The 17,166-nt window shown below is 38.8% G+C and overlaps 2 protein-coding genes across 2 annotated transcripts in view; both read right to left on the bottom strand.

Annotated features, from left to right (window-relative positions):
- Positions 1-7,855, bottom strand: part of def8 (differentially expressed in FDCP 8 homolog) — a 17,959-nt gene extending 10,104 nt beyond the window's left edge. Inside the window, exons 1-7 of the mRNA XM_008405460.2 lie at positions 7,711-7,855; positions 6,886-7,008; positions 2,957-3,051; positions 2,345-2,494; positions 1,881-2,022; positions 975-1,139; positions 576-703 (exon numbers count right to left, since the gene is read on the bottom strand). Of these exons, the coding sequence (XP_008403682.1) occupies positions 576-703; positions 975-1,139; positions 1,881-2,022; positions 2,345-2,494; positions 2,957-3,051; positions 6,886-6,994 (789 nt within the window). The 5' untranslated portion in view covers positions 6,995-7,008; positions 7,711-7,855. The remainder of the gene's footprint in view (positions 1-575; positions 704-974; positions 1,140-1,880; positions 2,023-2,344; positions 2,495-2,956; positions 3,052-6,885; positions 7,009-7,710) is intronic.
- Positions 7,856-12,092: 4,237 nt separating this feature from the next.
- mc1r (melanocortin 1 receptor) lies at positions 12,093-14,988 on the bottom strand. The gene has a single exon (XM_008405459.2). It carries the CDS (start codon positions 14,471-14,473, stop codon positions 13,505-13,507), a length of 969 nt encoding a protein of 322 aa, XP_008403681.1. The 5' UTR covers positions 14,474-14,988; the 3' UTR covers positions 12,093-13,504.
- Positions 14,989-17,166: the final 2,178 nt, after the last annotated feature.

The following is a 17,166-nucleotide window of genomic DNA, read 5'->3' as shown; positions in this document are numbered from 1 at the left end:
GGGGGGCGGTACCGCCCACGTTGAGAACCGCTAGTCTACCCATAAGAAAACCACTGATCATTAAGACTAATCTGAAAAAGGTCTCGAGACTGATTAGACAGCGTTAGGATCTGAGGTGGCAGCAGGTGATCAGATCTACAATCAGTAACTCTATGCGTCCAAAGCAGCTCTTTGGACCCACAGAGAATGTCATATATATATATGACATGTTTTCTTTATATATATATAAAGAAAACATGATTTACCGTTAACTATGGTTTAGTAGTTAATTGAGTTGCTGAGAAAATATCCCCATAATCTAACATATTAAAAAGACCATGAAGCTTATTTATCGCCATTTCTCTCAACAAGAAAATAGAAAATAAACTGAATTAAACCATGAAAGATGCAGAAACATGATTGTAAAATGGTTTGAAATCATGCAATTATTTTGAATGTCTGTTTTTTTCAGTTTTCTAAGGTCTGCAAATAACAGCAAATGAGTATGATATACAGTACGTCCTGCCTCTGGACTCATTTCCAACAAGCTCATACTTTGGTGCATCAACTTTTAATCGCAGGCCTGCTGATGATACCTTGCGAGGCTCAAACTCCCAGTTGTGGATGACCCGAGCTGGAATGATAGCCGTGTCGTTCCAGTGGCACGTGCTGCAGTAATACTGGCCTGTGTAATCACATTGCCTGGCCTCGCTGGGAACGCCTCCTGAAACATAAACATGACGCATTACAGTCAAGCTGCTGTAAATGTAGAGCAACTGCATCATGCAGCAAACAGCATCATGGCTGCATGTTGTTCTTTCGGAGATTTAGGATTATACGTACGGTAGGGGAGGGAGACTCCTACACATTTCTCAACAGAATTACACTTTATGGGTTCCCCATTCTTATTTTAGTCAAATTTTAAGGAATGAATTCAAAACCTCACAATGAATTAATGGCAGATTTGGACAACTTTCCATCTCATTTGTACTCACTCAGTGAGACAGGARTGCGGCACTCTGCACAGCGGTAGTCTTGTCGATCCAGTCCTATTTCTGGGCAGATGCTTAGTTCATACTCCGACTGGTGGCTCACCTTTGACCGGACGCAGGGCTTCGTGATCTGGATCATGCACTTGCTATGGCAACGGTAATAGCATCCTGAAACAAGGAAAACACAATTGCATGCTACGAAAAGCAAAGAAGAAATACTTTTACTTACTCAGACAAAGATTGATTTTATCTCGAATGTGCTTTTGAGAAAGCTTTTGTAAGTGTTAAAAAAGTTTCCTTGTGACTTCAAACTGTGATATTTATGAAGTAACAAGAACCTGAAAGAAACCTKCTTCACATAGACAAACTGAGATTCTCTTCAGCTTCCCCTCTAGCCAAGTCAGAGCTGAACTGTTCGTTTCATTTCTTCATTTAGACTCATAAACTTACCTTCAAAAAATTAGCAACAATAAAGTATTATGAACAGAAACAAAGGCAATGTTAGTGGGATTTTTAATAATCTTCGAGTAAAATAATCCCTTTATGTTGTTAATTTATCTCTCAGGTGGAAAAATTTAATCATCCAGACAAAACAAAGATAGCTCAATCTGTGTGACGATGTAATCAGAAAAATGCACATCTGCGTGAAAGTTGTGGTGAAACGCAAATTATTCTATTCTAAACTTGAAAAATTAGTTCATGAATAAACACTGCAAAAAGTTTCATTAGCAGTTCATATCAAATGTATGAGTTCAACTATTATAACTGCAGGGTAAAACTCCAGGGCCCAATTAAGTCCTGCAATGTGAAAGACAAACGCCTTGTTCCTTTCTACATGTTGTGTGGCGTTTTTTAGTTTTCTGCACTAACACACCCTGCAGTGCTGCATCGGTGTATACTGTGTCTTACCTGTGCAGGTGTACCAGGTCTGGATTAGACCCCAAATGATGGTGCTGCACTTGTCACAGGTCTGCTTCACGCTCTTACTCTTCTCTTTTGAAAAGCGGTGCTCCAGTATGACTCTCAGATTAGGCTCATCTTCCTCCGGGTCCTTTAGAGGAAAACAGCAAACATGAGACTCAGATTTTGAGATAATGTGGTTGGGTTTGTGGATGTGCATCAAAAACCTGTGCCAGTTTAATTCAAAAATAATGATTCATTTGTGTAATCAACCTTCGCTACGACCTGAAGTGCAATTCTGTTAGTTCAGGATAATTCCCAGTGTGCCACTCAGATTTGTCAGGAATATTTAGAAGAAAAAAAAAAAAGTTACTCAATTAGAAAAATAAAACAGAGGAACACATCATCCATCCTCCTGAAGCAGCATTAAAAAAAAACAAACATTAGTGTTGTGTCTTCGTCTCAGTTCCAACCTTAAGTTCCTGCAGTTTAAGTCGCAGATGGATCAGTTTGACCACAGTGTCTTTTTGTCTCTCCGAATGCTCCGGCAGCTCCAAGATCAGCTTCTTACATTCTTCTATGGCCAGTTTCAGCTGTTCAATGTCCGAAGCCACAAAGGAACCCTGAAACATCACCATTAAAAAAAACAACAACAACAAAAAACATTCATTTAAGATGGAAGTGTTTCTTCTTTGCAGTAGTTTTATTGAATCTCAGCAACAGCCATTTTGGTTGATGTCCTTTCAGCAACTATGTATCATAACTGCAGGTTGGAATAAAAGTCATATTATGTAAGATGTTCTGTTTAATTAAATAGATCAAGCAAAAATATATTACAATTGTCAAAAAATAAACATTTGATTTTGGTCAATCTTTTTATCCTACATCCATTTATGATAATTTTCAGTGCTCCAAGACATTTCTTAAACTAAGGATTTCAGCAGTTTAACACCTTCATTGTGTTCAGGTGATAAAAGCAAAGCAAAGCACAGCTTCAGCAACAAAACAGAAACAGGGATGCACTGATCCTGGCCAGTTTACACATTTTACTTTCCAACTGGTACAGAAAAACATTTAAAACTCACCACAGGTCTGGAAAAATGGTCCTCAGCTAGGCCGAGGTCCATGGTGCGATCAGAACTGTGGGTTTTGGTCCCAGAAAGCAGCTCAGAGCTTGCTTCTGAAAACACAGAATCACAACTTTAAAAAGTTAAGTTAAACACTGGATACTCAGTCCTCCATACTGCCTCCACACACAGGAGAATCACAAGCAGAGGAACAAACTGAGAACTGCTTTAAACCGTCCAATAATGTGTAACCAAGCTGTTTAAAAGGACATGTGATCACCTGTCATAAAAAAAGTAGATCAGCTGAGTAAATGAACTCTGAAGTTTAATTCATTCTGCTGTCAGTTTTTGTTTTACATACACTTTTGTTTTTATTACCACAAATTCTGCAACTGGCACCTTTTTTTTTTTACCAAGTTGTGCATTATGTCAGCAACTAAGCTGTACGTTATAATCATGTTGCTTTCTGATAAAATTTTAAAGTTGAAAATTTGACACCAAAATTATTATTATTTTTTTTCAAACGTAAATAAAAGCAGCAGTCCGTTTAGTTTCTAAATGCTTCCTATTTACGAGCCGGTGCCTAGCAACACCATATAAATCCAGATAAGAGGCCTTACACTACGGCAAACATGCACACTGAGTAACCACATTTGCTTTACAAAAATACAAACCACTTGTAAATCCTAGCAGTTATTGCATTTTTTGGTAATTTTAATGAGAAAAGACATAAAACTACATCAAAATTTAATAGAACAAAATGATACATTTTTGTAAAAGCGGCGTTAAATCAATATGGAAAAGAAACTGGTTAGTCCAAGAAGAATAAACATAACTAAAACAACTAAAAATATATTTAACATTTTTTTTGCTAAGGTAATCTATATTAATATCTATCATATTTATTTGACTTAAAACTGAAAACAATGCAGAAAAATGTAGCCTTTACCTGTGTACACTTCAGAGCAAAACATCTTTAGCCTGAGTGTCGAATCACTTGCAATAACAGAATCAGAGCGGATAAAGTGTTTGAGAAGCTTTGCTTGTGCTCCCAAATCCAACAATAAAGGAAGTGTTACTGATTTCCTGCTTACACTTTTGCTTCTCATTTGTTCTGGTTTAGCTACAGCATTTCCCACTTCTTGTTTTATAGCCCTGGAGTTGGTCACAAGAGTTCATTTGGCTTTTTTTTTTTTGCAAGTATTTGACTGACATTAAAACAGTTTCATTATGTTCAACCATTTCTTAAAAGTGGGTTTTAAGAAGGAAAGTCCTGCACCAGATGTAAGGAAGTTTACACTTCCTTGCAAACGTCATTTGCAAGGAAGTGACGGTAACAAAAAAAAGCAGATGACGGAAAAGCCCATGAACACAGAAAAAGATATCCCATAACAAAAATATAAATAAGACTTAAATGTATAAAATTTCTAAAAGTAAAAAGACAATATTTGTGGTGAGTATTTTATCTCTCCATTCAATTATAGACCAGATTTGGGGAAGTTTTTAGTCTACATTCAATCAAATTTAATTTATATATTGCACCTTTCAGCAACAAAACATTTCAAAGTGCTTTACATTACAAAAATACAAAGTTATAGAACACACAGTGAACAATATTACATTTTGCACATCAGATTGATTGTTTCATGATTAGGTTTCAAACGCAACTCTAACCAGGTGGCTTTGTAGTCTAGATTTAAGGGAGCTCAGTGTTTCAGATGTTTTTCTGGAAGTTCGTTCCAGATTTGAGGTGCATAGAAGCTGAATGCTGCTTCTCCATGTTTGGTTCTGGTTCTGGGGATGCAGAGCAGAAGCAGAAGACCTGAGGGGTCTGGAAGGATGATACAACAGCAGCAGATGTATTGTGGTACTAAGCCATTCAGTGATTTGTAAACTAACAGCAGTATTTTAAAGTCGATTCTCTGAGCCACAGGGAGTCAGTGTAGGAACTGTAAAACTGGTGTGCTCCAACTTCCTGGTTTTAGTCAGAACGCGAGCAGCAGCGTTCTGGATCAGCTGCAGGATTGATTTTTTTTTGGCCTACCTGTAAAGACGCTGCTGCACTAATTGATGCGACTAAAGATAAACGCATGGATGAGTTTCTGAATCAACTCTTCAGTCAATTCAGTAACATGCCATGATCAACGGTGTCAAAAGCTGCACTGAGGTCCGACAGAACCTCAGTGCAGGTTCTGTTGGACATCTGTATTTTATTTATTTAAGACTGTGGTTCTTCCACAGTCTGTGTTTATATGGATATCGTTGAACACCTTGACTAGGGCAGTCTCCACATTGTTTTTTTACAGCATTAAAAATAACTGGAGAATTCTTGAAGAAAATAAGATGATGCATGATAAGCAGACAAACCATGCAGTCCAAATCTGTATCCCAGTAAGTGATGAGTAAAACAAGAAAGGTTTTTGGTAGAGGTGTGCCGATCGATCGGCTACCGATAATAATCGGCCGATTTCCGTGAAACAGTGTATGATCGGTGATCGCCGATCACAGTCTCTTGTTGCCGATCACACAAACCAATCACCTTCTTCTCATTTCTCAGCCTGCCTGTGCAGCTGGTCTCCTCTTTCCTTCACTATGCGAAAACGCGCAGCAACAAATCCTAAGCTATGTGGAACTATAATGCACTGAGTGAATGGGGAAGTTTGCGTGTTGCGGCGGAAAATTGAAGYAYGTGGGGTGAAGCAGGTCAAAATGCATCAACACGACGAAGCTAATACGACATAAAAACAATGCCATACTTGACGGAGTTTGGCTACATCGAGGCTCACTGCAGTAAAAAAAGACATATGGAGGATCAGACAGCAGGTAAAGCAGGGCACAGCTACAAACACTCACCCGGATTAGCATGACGGTCAGAAAGCTAAACAAATAACCCACAAAATTATTTAAGTCTTCGAGCTGCGATGTGTTTCTGCTCTCGCTGTTGAACCGCTGCTACGCGCTACATATTTCACAGACGGAGCGCCGCTTCTGCTCCACCTGGTAGTGACTCTCACACCGAACCTCTGCTTAAAACTGCAGCATCTAACCTAAAAAAATACATTTTACATAAGTTTTAAAATTTTCGCTGTCCTAACATGAGACAGATAATCTCTAAAAAAATAATCAATCTCTCTGCCTCCTCCCTGTTCTGCATAATTACTTCGCTCAGTCAGAAACAACCAGTCAGAACTAGCAGTAATCAGCTAGCCGCCATGCTATCAGGAAGTTTTCATTCAGTAACTCAGGATTGTTTATTGTAATGGAACCTGTATTTGCCTCTGAATGTTAAGTTTTATACTTGAATTTTTGGCAATGTTGAGAGGTTTTATTTGGACCTTTTGCATTATTTAGCCTCTTCAGAGCCTTCATATGTTTTCAGTCTGTTAAAGATAGTATTACTGATAGCAGTACACTTTGCACAATGCCTATTTTGTTTTTTTCTTGAAAAAAGTTATTAAAAACAAGTTTTTGTCTAAATTAAGGTGAATTCATGGTTTCTTTTTCCACATAACGTAACCGGTAGTGTTTATGATTTAAAAAATAATAATTATGTGATCGGTATCAGTGATCGGTATCGGTGATCGGTATCGGTGATCGGCCCTCATGGGTGATCGGAATCGGAAGGAAAAAACCTGATCGGCACATCTCTAGTTTTTGGTGTTAAACTGTAATTACATCCCTATCTTTACCAGAAGAAAAAAAACTGTTAATATTTCTCTTATAATGTTAACAGTATAACATTATACTGTATATATAATTGAGACAATAATAATTGTCTCAATATATTATTGAGACAATTATATATTTGTCTCAATATATAATTGAGACAAATATATAATTTGTCTCAATTATATATTTTGAGACAAAATATATAATTTTCTCAATTATATATTTTGTTTATACTTATGTTTTTCTACACAGCTGTAATTAACAATAATTTTCTTTACCATGTTGCTGAGTTGCCTTCCCTCCTTCAGGTTGATCTTCCTCTTCTCCACGATCAAAGGGATTGAGGCGAGTTTGACGGAAATGTGCAAGTTTCTCATCATACTCCATTTTATTGGCTACATCTAAGACAGACAAAAACCAACCAAGGTGATAGACAGGCAGTCAAATTCACTTTTCTTGATCTTAATAGAACTAGTTTATAATGGAAGCTGGCTAGCTAATGTGTCCACTTGCCAACTGTACATTGGAAAATGTTCAGCTTTTTAAGAAAATATCATGTCAGTTAAACCCTAATTATGATTTCAACAATCCAGAAAACTAAAGGAGTCAAGTAAGAATGCTTTAGATTCATATAACTGTATGTCTGGTACCGTTAAAAGTGTCTGTTAAAATTGTTAAAAGCTCACTCAAAGAAGGAATGACTAAAAATGAATGGCAAAGACAATGCTTGTCATACCAAGAACTAATTTGCATGTGTTCTCTATTTCTTCTCAGAATCTGCAACAGGCATGAGTTCAGATCATTAAAAACAGCTTAAAGCTTGCAGACAGTGCAAGTAGACGCTTCATCACCTCATTATAACCAATCAGGACTCCCGTTGAATGGTCACCTAACGCAACACTTCACTTATTACTGCCGAAAATAACCTTGAGCATTGAAAACAACAGGTTTCAGCCATCCTACCACCATGAAATGGCAAATAAACACCACCCCGGCTAAGGCTAACGAGCTAACCAGCCTCAAAAAGCAATGTTTTCTTCTGTCTTCTGTTGTTTTGATACCAATTCTGACGCATTTAAGAGCGAGTATGTATAAAAGCTTACCCCGTTCTTCACTGTGTTAACATCAGACAACAAGCAGCTGATAAGGCGTATTTTGTAGCGACTAATATTGTTAACATGGGCAGCTCTCGGAGTGTTGTTTTGCCCCTGTCATCAGCAACATCACACAGCGACGTGAAAATTTACCTCCGTTTCAACAGCTGCTTCCGGTTTGTTTCCTTCAGAATAAAATCCTTCAGCGAGCATCTGCGCACATTTGATGTGAATTGCGGTGTCAAACTCCATTTCTCCTCCTTTTAGATGTGCCTTTGTTGCACCACAGCTAAAAAAATAATTAGGTCATTAGCAAGGCTCTGGAGAACGTATCTACACAAGGAGGAGGTAATTAAGCCATTCCATTCCAGTGTTTTGTACCTGCTTTGGTTTAAGTACAATAACTAAGTTTAAAGTGATGTTTAAGCTTTTATTTTGAAGTTTTAACATTTTCAGCTCCCAATCCTTCCAATAAAATAGTTGAAATTTGTTTAGTGGTTTCTTCATTTCATCCTATCCTAGAATAGCAAAAAAAATCCTGCTGAATTTACTTTGAAATTTAATTGAGGCTCAAATAGAATAAAATAGACAACAATCTCTGATTGTCTCTCAGGGGGAAGACTTGCTGGTAAAAAGAAAAAGAAACCTGCACTCACATAGGATTAGCTTTTTAAATTGAAGAGTTTAAACTTTTTAAATTAAACAGAAATTTGGAATAAGACAGAAAAATATTCCAGTTATAACAATATTATAACTTCTACTATGTTACTGCTAATAATAATATTAACAATAACAACAACAATAAAACTAGAAGAACAAGAAAGAGGGCATGGAAAGACTATAAACTAAAGATATACACCAGACATTTTGATCCTGAGATGTAAAGCCATGTTAGATTTAAGTCGGTATTTGTACAACCTGCTTTTTAGCTGTGTAACAGACAGCAGAGACCAATAATCCATTTTCAGATGATGTATTGAACAGTGTTATGTGAGATTTTTCAAAGCTTTGGATATTGTTTTATATTTCAGCCCTACTTCAAACAATCTGCTGTGTTCCTTCATGACCGCTTGGTGTCTAATGGTTCACAGAGCAGCTTTGTAAAACCAAAAGAAAAACACAGAGGCATCTTCATTTTCGTGTCATCACTTATGAAATGGGAATTCCCCCTGAAAGTAGACACTTGGACCACGAGAGCATTACCAAACTGTCTAATTGCAGCAAAGTATTTTATCTTGTCTTCTTTGATCATGCCCACCACCTGCGTACAACAACGACTGTCTTGTAAATGTTAACACTGCCTAGGGATTTTTATTCATCGTTTGAACGTGTGAACATTTTTCACAAAAAGCCAATGGCTCTTTGAAGAGAGTTGAATGACATTATTCAGTGACTTTCCTGAGAAAAAGTCCCTACCTTGAACCAGTTTGCAGTTTCCTAGAAACAGTAATCATGAGGGCGTCATGTTGAAGCTTTAAACACGAAATGACAATAAAAATAAGCATAATTAACTGTGAAATGTACCACTTGTTGGCTTGTCAAGCACTGGAAAGCATCAGCTAACATAAAAATGATTTAAGAAATGGTACAAAAGATAAAGAAACATTGTGGAAGTTCACACATAGTGCCCAATAAAGGTCTAACATAATATTTTTTCTAGAAGCAATTAGTGTTTATACAAATAAAGATATGTTAAGAGCAGCAACAACAACAAAAAAACACTCTCTATGAATAAATGTAATCAGAAGCTTACATTATAATAACTATTCTGTAAACGCTGTTCATTGTACACATCGCTCTTGATGATCTTGAAATATTTAAGTTAACAGTATGGAAGTTAATTGTGATTACATTAGTTTTTTGTTGTATTTATTGCAACTGGAGAGATTTGGTCTGTGCTACGAACAAAGCTGTGCAGTGCTGTATGAAAGGAAGAGGAAGTCATAATTCTGCCTAACTCTGAACATGCCGTTCCCCACGCAGTCACACTCTGCCCTAATCTACTTTAATTAGTTATAATTAAAGTCAAGTGACTTCGCCACATCAGATCCACTATTGGGTTCATATGAAGAAGAAAACGTATGCAAGTTTTCATAATGTAGTACATGTGTCACTGATTTGACATAAAGCACTCAAGATTAAAAGGTGAGTTTGAAGGTTTATTAAACACCCAGTAATTTCTCATCTGCATATACTATAAAATGAGTATTTTTGCAGTTTTGTGACCAAATGTGATCTAAACTTAAGGATGATTAATTGTCACCAGTGTTGAACAATGTTTAGTAGTTGCATATTGTTACTCTGGATAAGGACTATCCTGTTGCTCTCTTCTGGGTTAGAGAGGTCTAAAAAAATCCAATGAYGACCCATTTTAAGATTACAAGATTACTGGCAAAGACTTATAGATCTTTAATTAAAATGTCCTGGTATTTGAAAGAGTCCATGGTGCCATGAAGTCCAGAAAACTTTCTGGGGCTTTTGGTAGAGAAACAGATCCACTGGATCACAAATAGTCCAGCGGGCATGAAGTGGTTTTCCACAAATCATCCTTTGTTTCGTGTTAAACCTGAAGTTTTTACTCCTAACTTCTCAATCTGACTCTCACCTGACTAAAGCATATGGTTCCAGTTCACATCGCAGTGTTTCTTTTTTTTTTTTTTAGAAAAATCAAAACCTTACATTTGTGATGGTAGGAGAGAAAATAACCTGCGTGGACATGGAGACAAGGTCTAACAGTTATTTGGAACGTTAATGGCCCAACATGCAACTTTTTTCCTCAGTTTCTTGGTCTTTTGTTCCTACCTTACCATCCCACTCTAAAGCATTAAGATGATATGTAAGCATGTGAAGATTCGTGCGTTCGTGGTAAATTCTTCTCAAACAAGGTGTTGAAAAGAAAACTTGTTTCAAAAGATTCAGGACCAAGGCAAAGATTGACTCTCGACATACAACCAGAACTAATATGAAGGGATTCATTTTAAAGTATATAATGTGTTGGAATGTGCGACAGACTGGCAACCTGTCCAGGGTGGCCCCCGCCTCTCGCCCAGAACGTTAGCTGGAGATGGGCACCAGCAACCCTACTGACCCCACTGAGGGACAAGGGTGTAAAGAAAATGGATGGATGGATGGATGGATGGATGGATGTGTTGGAATGACCCAGTCAGAGAATCATAGCAAGACTTGAAAACTGATGTCCAGGCATCATTCATCCAATGTTTTTAATCTTTAGATGGTGAATGGCAAAATTTGCAGCAGACATGCAAAGCTGGTAGAAGTATCCCACAGAATGGCAATTCTGTTTGCAATGAAAGGTGGCTTCACCAAGCATCGTCTTTCAGGCCCTGCAACATAAAGTATGTGAAGACTCCCTGGAGTAAATGAGGTTTTGTTTGGATAAATAACAACACATTTAAAATTTAACTTTTTTATTATGAAAACAATAAGAGTAGAAAAGTCAACTCTCTTTTTTATATATATATATAATAGTGTCACACTGACCATTTCACACATTAAAATAGGTAAAACTGCAGCTTTCATCAGAAATATGTTACACCCAGAGACACGTATTTGCATGTTTACATACAACAAAATAATCTTTAGAGGCCCTGAAATGGCTATGATTGTTTTACAATCATACAAAAGCAATAAATACTACAAGTCTAATGACTAAAGACAGTCATTTCTCTTAAAACATAATTACGCATCTATTTTCCAAGCCTTACATGAGAGAATGGATCAGTCTTAGATCTCCTTAGTCGAAACAGAAAGGCGCCCCTTAGCCTCGAAATGAACTAAGGCTTTGCTTAGTCTATTTACACAGAAAGTTTAGCTACATATTTTATTGTCCAGTAGTTAGTATTATTAATAATTTATATTGACGTGTTTATTTTAGGAACAGGTGTAAGAAAAACATATAAGGTAAGATGGAGGTTTTGTTGTGTTTAAAAAATATGCTCAGGCGTTTTGATTTCATTGGCTACAGTGACGAGCTAAAAGGTAAATGTAAATAAGCATTTTTCAAGTTATCGTCCGTAAACCTAAAACGTAAATTGAAATTTTTGAAACGGCAAATAAAACTTTAGAACAAGAAGCACACACAATAAAGAAAATAATCACAGCTTACCACTGAATTTCACTCTGAGGCCAATAATAATAATAATAATAATAATAATAATAATAATAATAATAATAATAATAATAATAATAATAATCTTCACTAGCAGAAAGCTGTTCAGACCTGAGCAGACTAAAGTCAAATCCGGAACCGCCGCGTCTTTGTAGTTTTCCGGGAATCACGTCGCCAGAAATACATCCAGCCTAACTTTGATTAAGTCTCCTTTCATAAACGTCCCATGCAGTGAGCCTCGGGCGTTGGGATGTTCATGTGATTTTTTTCCCCCATCAGTGTTTTTTTTTTTTTTTCCTCTCTGCGTCTCATTCGCACTTTTATTTTTGGACAGAGTTGTTGACTGCAAGCATTGTTTAAGAAAACAAGATTTCTGAAGGATAATTTGAACAAGGCGCATTTTGGGAGGAAGTTTAATCCCCCACCTTTATTGGAACCACGATTTATTGAATCAGTACAGTTAATGAACTTTGTCTTTTTCGAAGAAAAAAAAATCTTTTTTTTTCTTTTTTTTTTTTTGTTATGTAAATTATGAAACATCCCTTAATATTTCTTCTTTTCTTTTAGATTTATCTATTTAGGGATATTGTACATTAATGAACATTTTGAACAACACAAATGTAAATCAATTACAGCCAAGGTCAATTTCTATTGTTTGCTGAAACAATAAAAATGCTGAAAGATGTTATTAGCTATTGCAATGGAGATAATATTGTTGATTATTATTATTATTATTATTATTATTATTATTATTATTATTATTATTATTATTATTATTATTATTATTATTATTATTATTGAGTTGGTTATTAATTATAGTAAAATACCACATACGCTTCTAGTCTTCGTCCTCCGTCATTTTATTTTTTTCCTCCCTCCATTTTTACCACCTTTGGTACCATACACTTAAGCCCTTGCATGTCCATATCTGTTTTATTTTGAGTTGGTTTGTGAATTATGGAATTGAATAATCATTAAGATAATTCACKTATATTTTAATTCGACAACGTTCCGCGGATCTGATCCCCGTTCAGGCCTCTTAAAAAATATATATATTTCAGATTTAAGATCGCGAATAACTGACTGATCAGCTGGTGGATATTTCTTTCTTTTATAAAATGTTGAAATCTAATATATTTTCTTGCAGCATAAAGAAAGTCACTGTAAATAATTGATTGTCAAACGAAATGACGACACAAATGATCACAGACAATATTTTGTTACTCGCCGCCTAAATTCTAGGCAGCTGTCAAATATTTCACTGGACTTTGATATTTAACAATGTAAAGTTAAACGACTATTTTCGTTTTTTTTTGTTTGTTTTAAGTCCATGTTCAGAGACTTTTTTAACAACCTGACCAGGTTAAAGATCTCTTTAGTTGTCTGACAGCATCCTCTTGTCAAAGAAAAGACCCTGAAGTCTTAAAACTATTCAGCATCGAGCGTTCTCCATCAGCAACAACGAAACGGCAACATCTCCCACATGAAACTCATCCCAACTCCATGCTGGCATTAGCAAGCGTCTTCATAAGATTCCTCCTTCATCTTGTAAGTGCTGCGTGCAGCTCGGAGACCAATCCGCCCAATAAAACCCTCACAGAGAAACAGTTCTTCGTATAAAAGCTCGCACGTCGACCTAATTTGCCTCAATTTGCCCGCAACGTGAACGGGCCGCTACATGCCGAAGCACCAGGAGCACAGGACCAGCTCCTGCAGGGTTTTACGCAGCTCCTGGCTCCTGTACGCGTAGATGAGCGGGTCGATCAGGGAGTTGCAGATGATCAGAATTAGGAAAAGGTTGAAGTTCCGGAAGAAGCAGTTGCAGAAGGGACTGGCGGGGCAGGCGAGGATGAGGATGAGGTGGAGGAAGAAAGGCCCCCAGCACAGAATGAAGACGCCGAGCAGGATGGTGAGGGTGATCGCGCCCTTCATGCTGGTGGACTGGCGCCTGCCTTTGTGAAACGCGGTGATGCGCCGCGAGTGCACGTGCGCCAACACGAACATGTGCAGGTAGAGAGCCGCGTTGAACACCAGGGTGATGCAGAAGAAGGTGACCAGGCACACGATGACGGCGTTGTCGGTGTGGTACACGATGAAGAGGATGCTGGAGGTGACGCTGGCCAGCCACACCACCGCGATGATGGTGACGGCGCGCTGCGTGGTCATGATGCTGTGGTAGCGCAGGGCGTAGAAGATGGTGATGTAGCGGTCCGCGGCGATGGTGCACAGGAAGGAGAGCGAGGACACCACGGAGCTGCAGATCATCACGTCGATGACGTTGTCCAGGTGGCGCAGCATGCCCGGGTGCACGTCCAGGAGGCCGTGGTCGTTCAGGAGCATGAAGATGGTCTCCACCACGTTGCTGACGCTCACCAGCATGTCGGACACGGCCAGGCAGCAGATGAAGTAGTACATGGGCGAGTGCAGGTTGCGGTTCCTGATGATCGCCAGGATCACCAGGATGTTCTCCACCAGGCTGATGATGCCCAGCGCCAGGAAAAGCTCCTGCGGGATGCGGATCTGGACGCAGCTCGGCGAGCTTCGCTCGCCGAGCGTGGAGTTCGTCTCGTTCTCGTCCATGATTTCAGTCAGCGGGTTGAACTCCACGTGGAGATAGCGCAGGGAGCTGTTGTTGAAATCCATGTCGGAATTCTGAGTAATGACGACGGACGGACTTCAGCTTACCTGGAACAACGGGGGGAGACTAAGTTTCATCAGTCCACGGGAAGATGATTGCGCTTCAGATGTGTCCCTGTGAGTATCAGGCAACTCGCAAATCGCTCGGAAGCTGGTCCCAGCAAAGCTGAGTTTGCCCAAACGACCGTAAGACCCAGGGAGTTCTCAGCTGTGAAGGCCAAGACAGGAGAGACGTTTGTCCATTTGAAAAATCCCGTCTCTTCTTCCAAATTCTCCCCACCGTCATCGAAGCAGCTCCACTTGGACAGACATCCACGATTTGTCCACGAACGCGTTTCTCTTGTCCGTCATGATTCTCAGTCTTCGCGCATCCGATCTGCTGGAACCATCCGATCCGTTCTGGACAATACAGTAAAGAGGGAAAACTGGAGGCGTCTGTTCGAGATGGAGAGGGAGCTGCTTGAGTCATTTTGAAAATGATCCTGAGTGACTTTACCAAACTCCTCCTCTCACTCAGACGTCAGTTGGAAATGTGGTCCTGTCTCAGAGTTTGGATTCAGCGATGTTCAGTGTTATGTAAAATATTTATATCTTAACAAGGACATTAACAAGAAAGCTTATTAAAAAAAAAAAACACCAAGCAAATGCTGTAGTTCTGAATTTTACTCTCAACAAGAGATCGTCACAGAAAACTTTGACGCATCTGAAGGCTGCAGTTTACCAGAGAGCTGAAAGGAACAACTTTTATTACCCTTCCAAAAGATTTTACAACCTGAATTCAAAGCAATAGAAATCTCCTTATTTCATAAAACGTGACAACTAATTAAGGACTCCCAACAGAACCTGCTTTATATGCTTTAGTTGACAGTGTTTTGCTGTGGAGCCTAAAGTCTGTTCAGTGTTGGAAGATTTTGATAAGTGAGACATGGCTTTCTGCCCAGGGCGTCTCGACCCTGTGGGTGACACACGTGCTCCAAAGGAAAAGACCTACGTATGATGGGAATTTTAAATACTTTCACCGGTGTTAAAAGYAACCACTTGAAAGCGCTGAATTAAACCAGTCAGAAAACGGCGGTGTTCTCACTAATACAATACAAGCTGCCGAATTCTAAACATTTATTTATATTTGATGGATTCTGTCGAAAATGCCAAGTTCAGTTTCTCAAAAATAAAAACACTCGAGCATCACATCATACCAATTAAAAAAAAGGGGAGAGGTCTGATACAGAAATGCAGAGTCATGTTATTGCCAATACAWTGTAAGGGAATGCTGCCAATTTAACAGCAGACAGCTGGCAATGCTCTGCAGAGAGTTCATACCTAGAAAAGGCTGAATGTTCTCACACTGATCTACTTACACATCCATCCATCCATCCATTTTCTTGCACCCTTTTTCCCTCAGTGGGGTCGGGAGGGGTGCTGGTGCCCATCTCCAGCCAACGTTTCGGGCGAGAGGCGGGGTACACCCTGGACAGGTCGCCAGTCTATCGCAGGGCCTACTTACACATATTAATGGAAAATTTAGTAGAAGGAAAAATGTGTACATGCCCACACAAACGAAACTGCAAATGTCACCACAGGCAATAATTATGGTGTCACTGCCCAACATTATCGTGAGTGTGTATTTAATCAAAATGTAGGAGAAAAAAAAGGAAAAGAAAAAAAAACCCCACACAGGCGCTCAAAACTAATGAGCTAGAAGTGATCACGACTCTGCACTGGGTTATTTTCTTGTGCAGGAGGTTTGACAGGAAACACTACAGCATGAGGCAAAGTCATGATTCAGTCAAATTAAGTTATATTTAGACCCTCTGCTCCCTATCAGAAATGACAACATTTTCCTCCAGAGATAAACATCTGTATAAACAGCCTGACCAGACTGAAACAAATACTGAACAAAACCAGAGATAAATTTCTAGCATAATTTATTGTTGTGGTGCTGGGAGGAGCAGGGTTCTGCTCTCATGCAGAGGAAGTCTTCCATGGGAAAACATTGAGCATCTCGGCAGAGAGGAGAGGAAAATATTCTTTTTGGTAATCAATTTAGCAAATACGGAAATATCTGCAGTTTCACAGGCTTGTGTTCAGCCTAATAGTTCTACAGAACGGGCTGATAGGGAAAAAAAATCAAATGCTTGTAAATTGACCTAGATATAAACGTTACTCTGACAAGGCGACATTGTGGGTGGATTTCAAGGCAGAAGAGGAGCGTAAATAAGATGGAAGTGGGGGAAAAAGAAGGTTTCAGCAGAATTTCTCTTCTTTTCGGACATTTCTCCAAGTTATTTTATTTTTTTTTACTTTCGCTTTTGTGCATGATGATCTCCAATTGAAAGTTTTCCCGGCTCAGCTTCTGTATTGATCTGTCTCTTCACTGGGTGAAAACCACAGCAAGAAGCTTACAGTAAGTGTTTCCCAAAAGTATTCACACCACCCCTTTTTTTCACATGACCATCACAAATTTCAATTCACCTTATTGGGTTTTATGCAATAAGCTGTTTTGTCCCATTGTGCTTGCCATCTATGAAGGATTGCATGTTGTGAAACAGTCAAGGGCTGTAAGGCAGCTAATCTGGGATTAGAAGTCCCTCGGTCTCTCCGTCCATCTGCATGCTTCACTGTGGAGATGCTGTGCTCAGGATGAGTTTCCCACCTCACATAGCAATTTGCATGTCGTGCCGGAAAGTTCAAGTTTGTAC

The sequence above is a fragment of the Poecilia reticulata genome, linkage group LG3 (genome assembly GCF_000633615.1).
Source record: "Poecilia reticulata strain Guanapo linkage group LG3, Guppy_female_1.0+MT, whole genome shotgun sequence".
Taxonomy (NCBI): Eukaryota; Metazoa; Chordata; class Actinopteri; order Cyprinodontiformes; family Poeciliidae; genus Poecilia; species Poecilia reticulata.
Note: the sequence above shows the minus strand (reverse complement) of the source record. Positions and strands in the feature narration are given on the sequence as shown.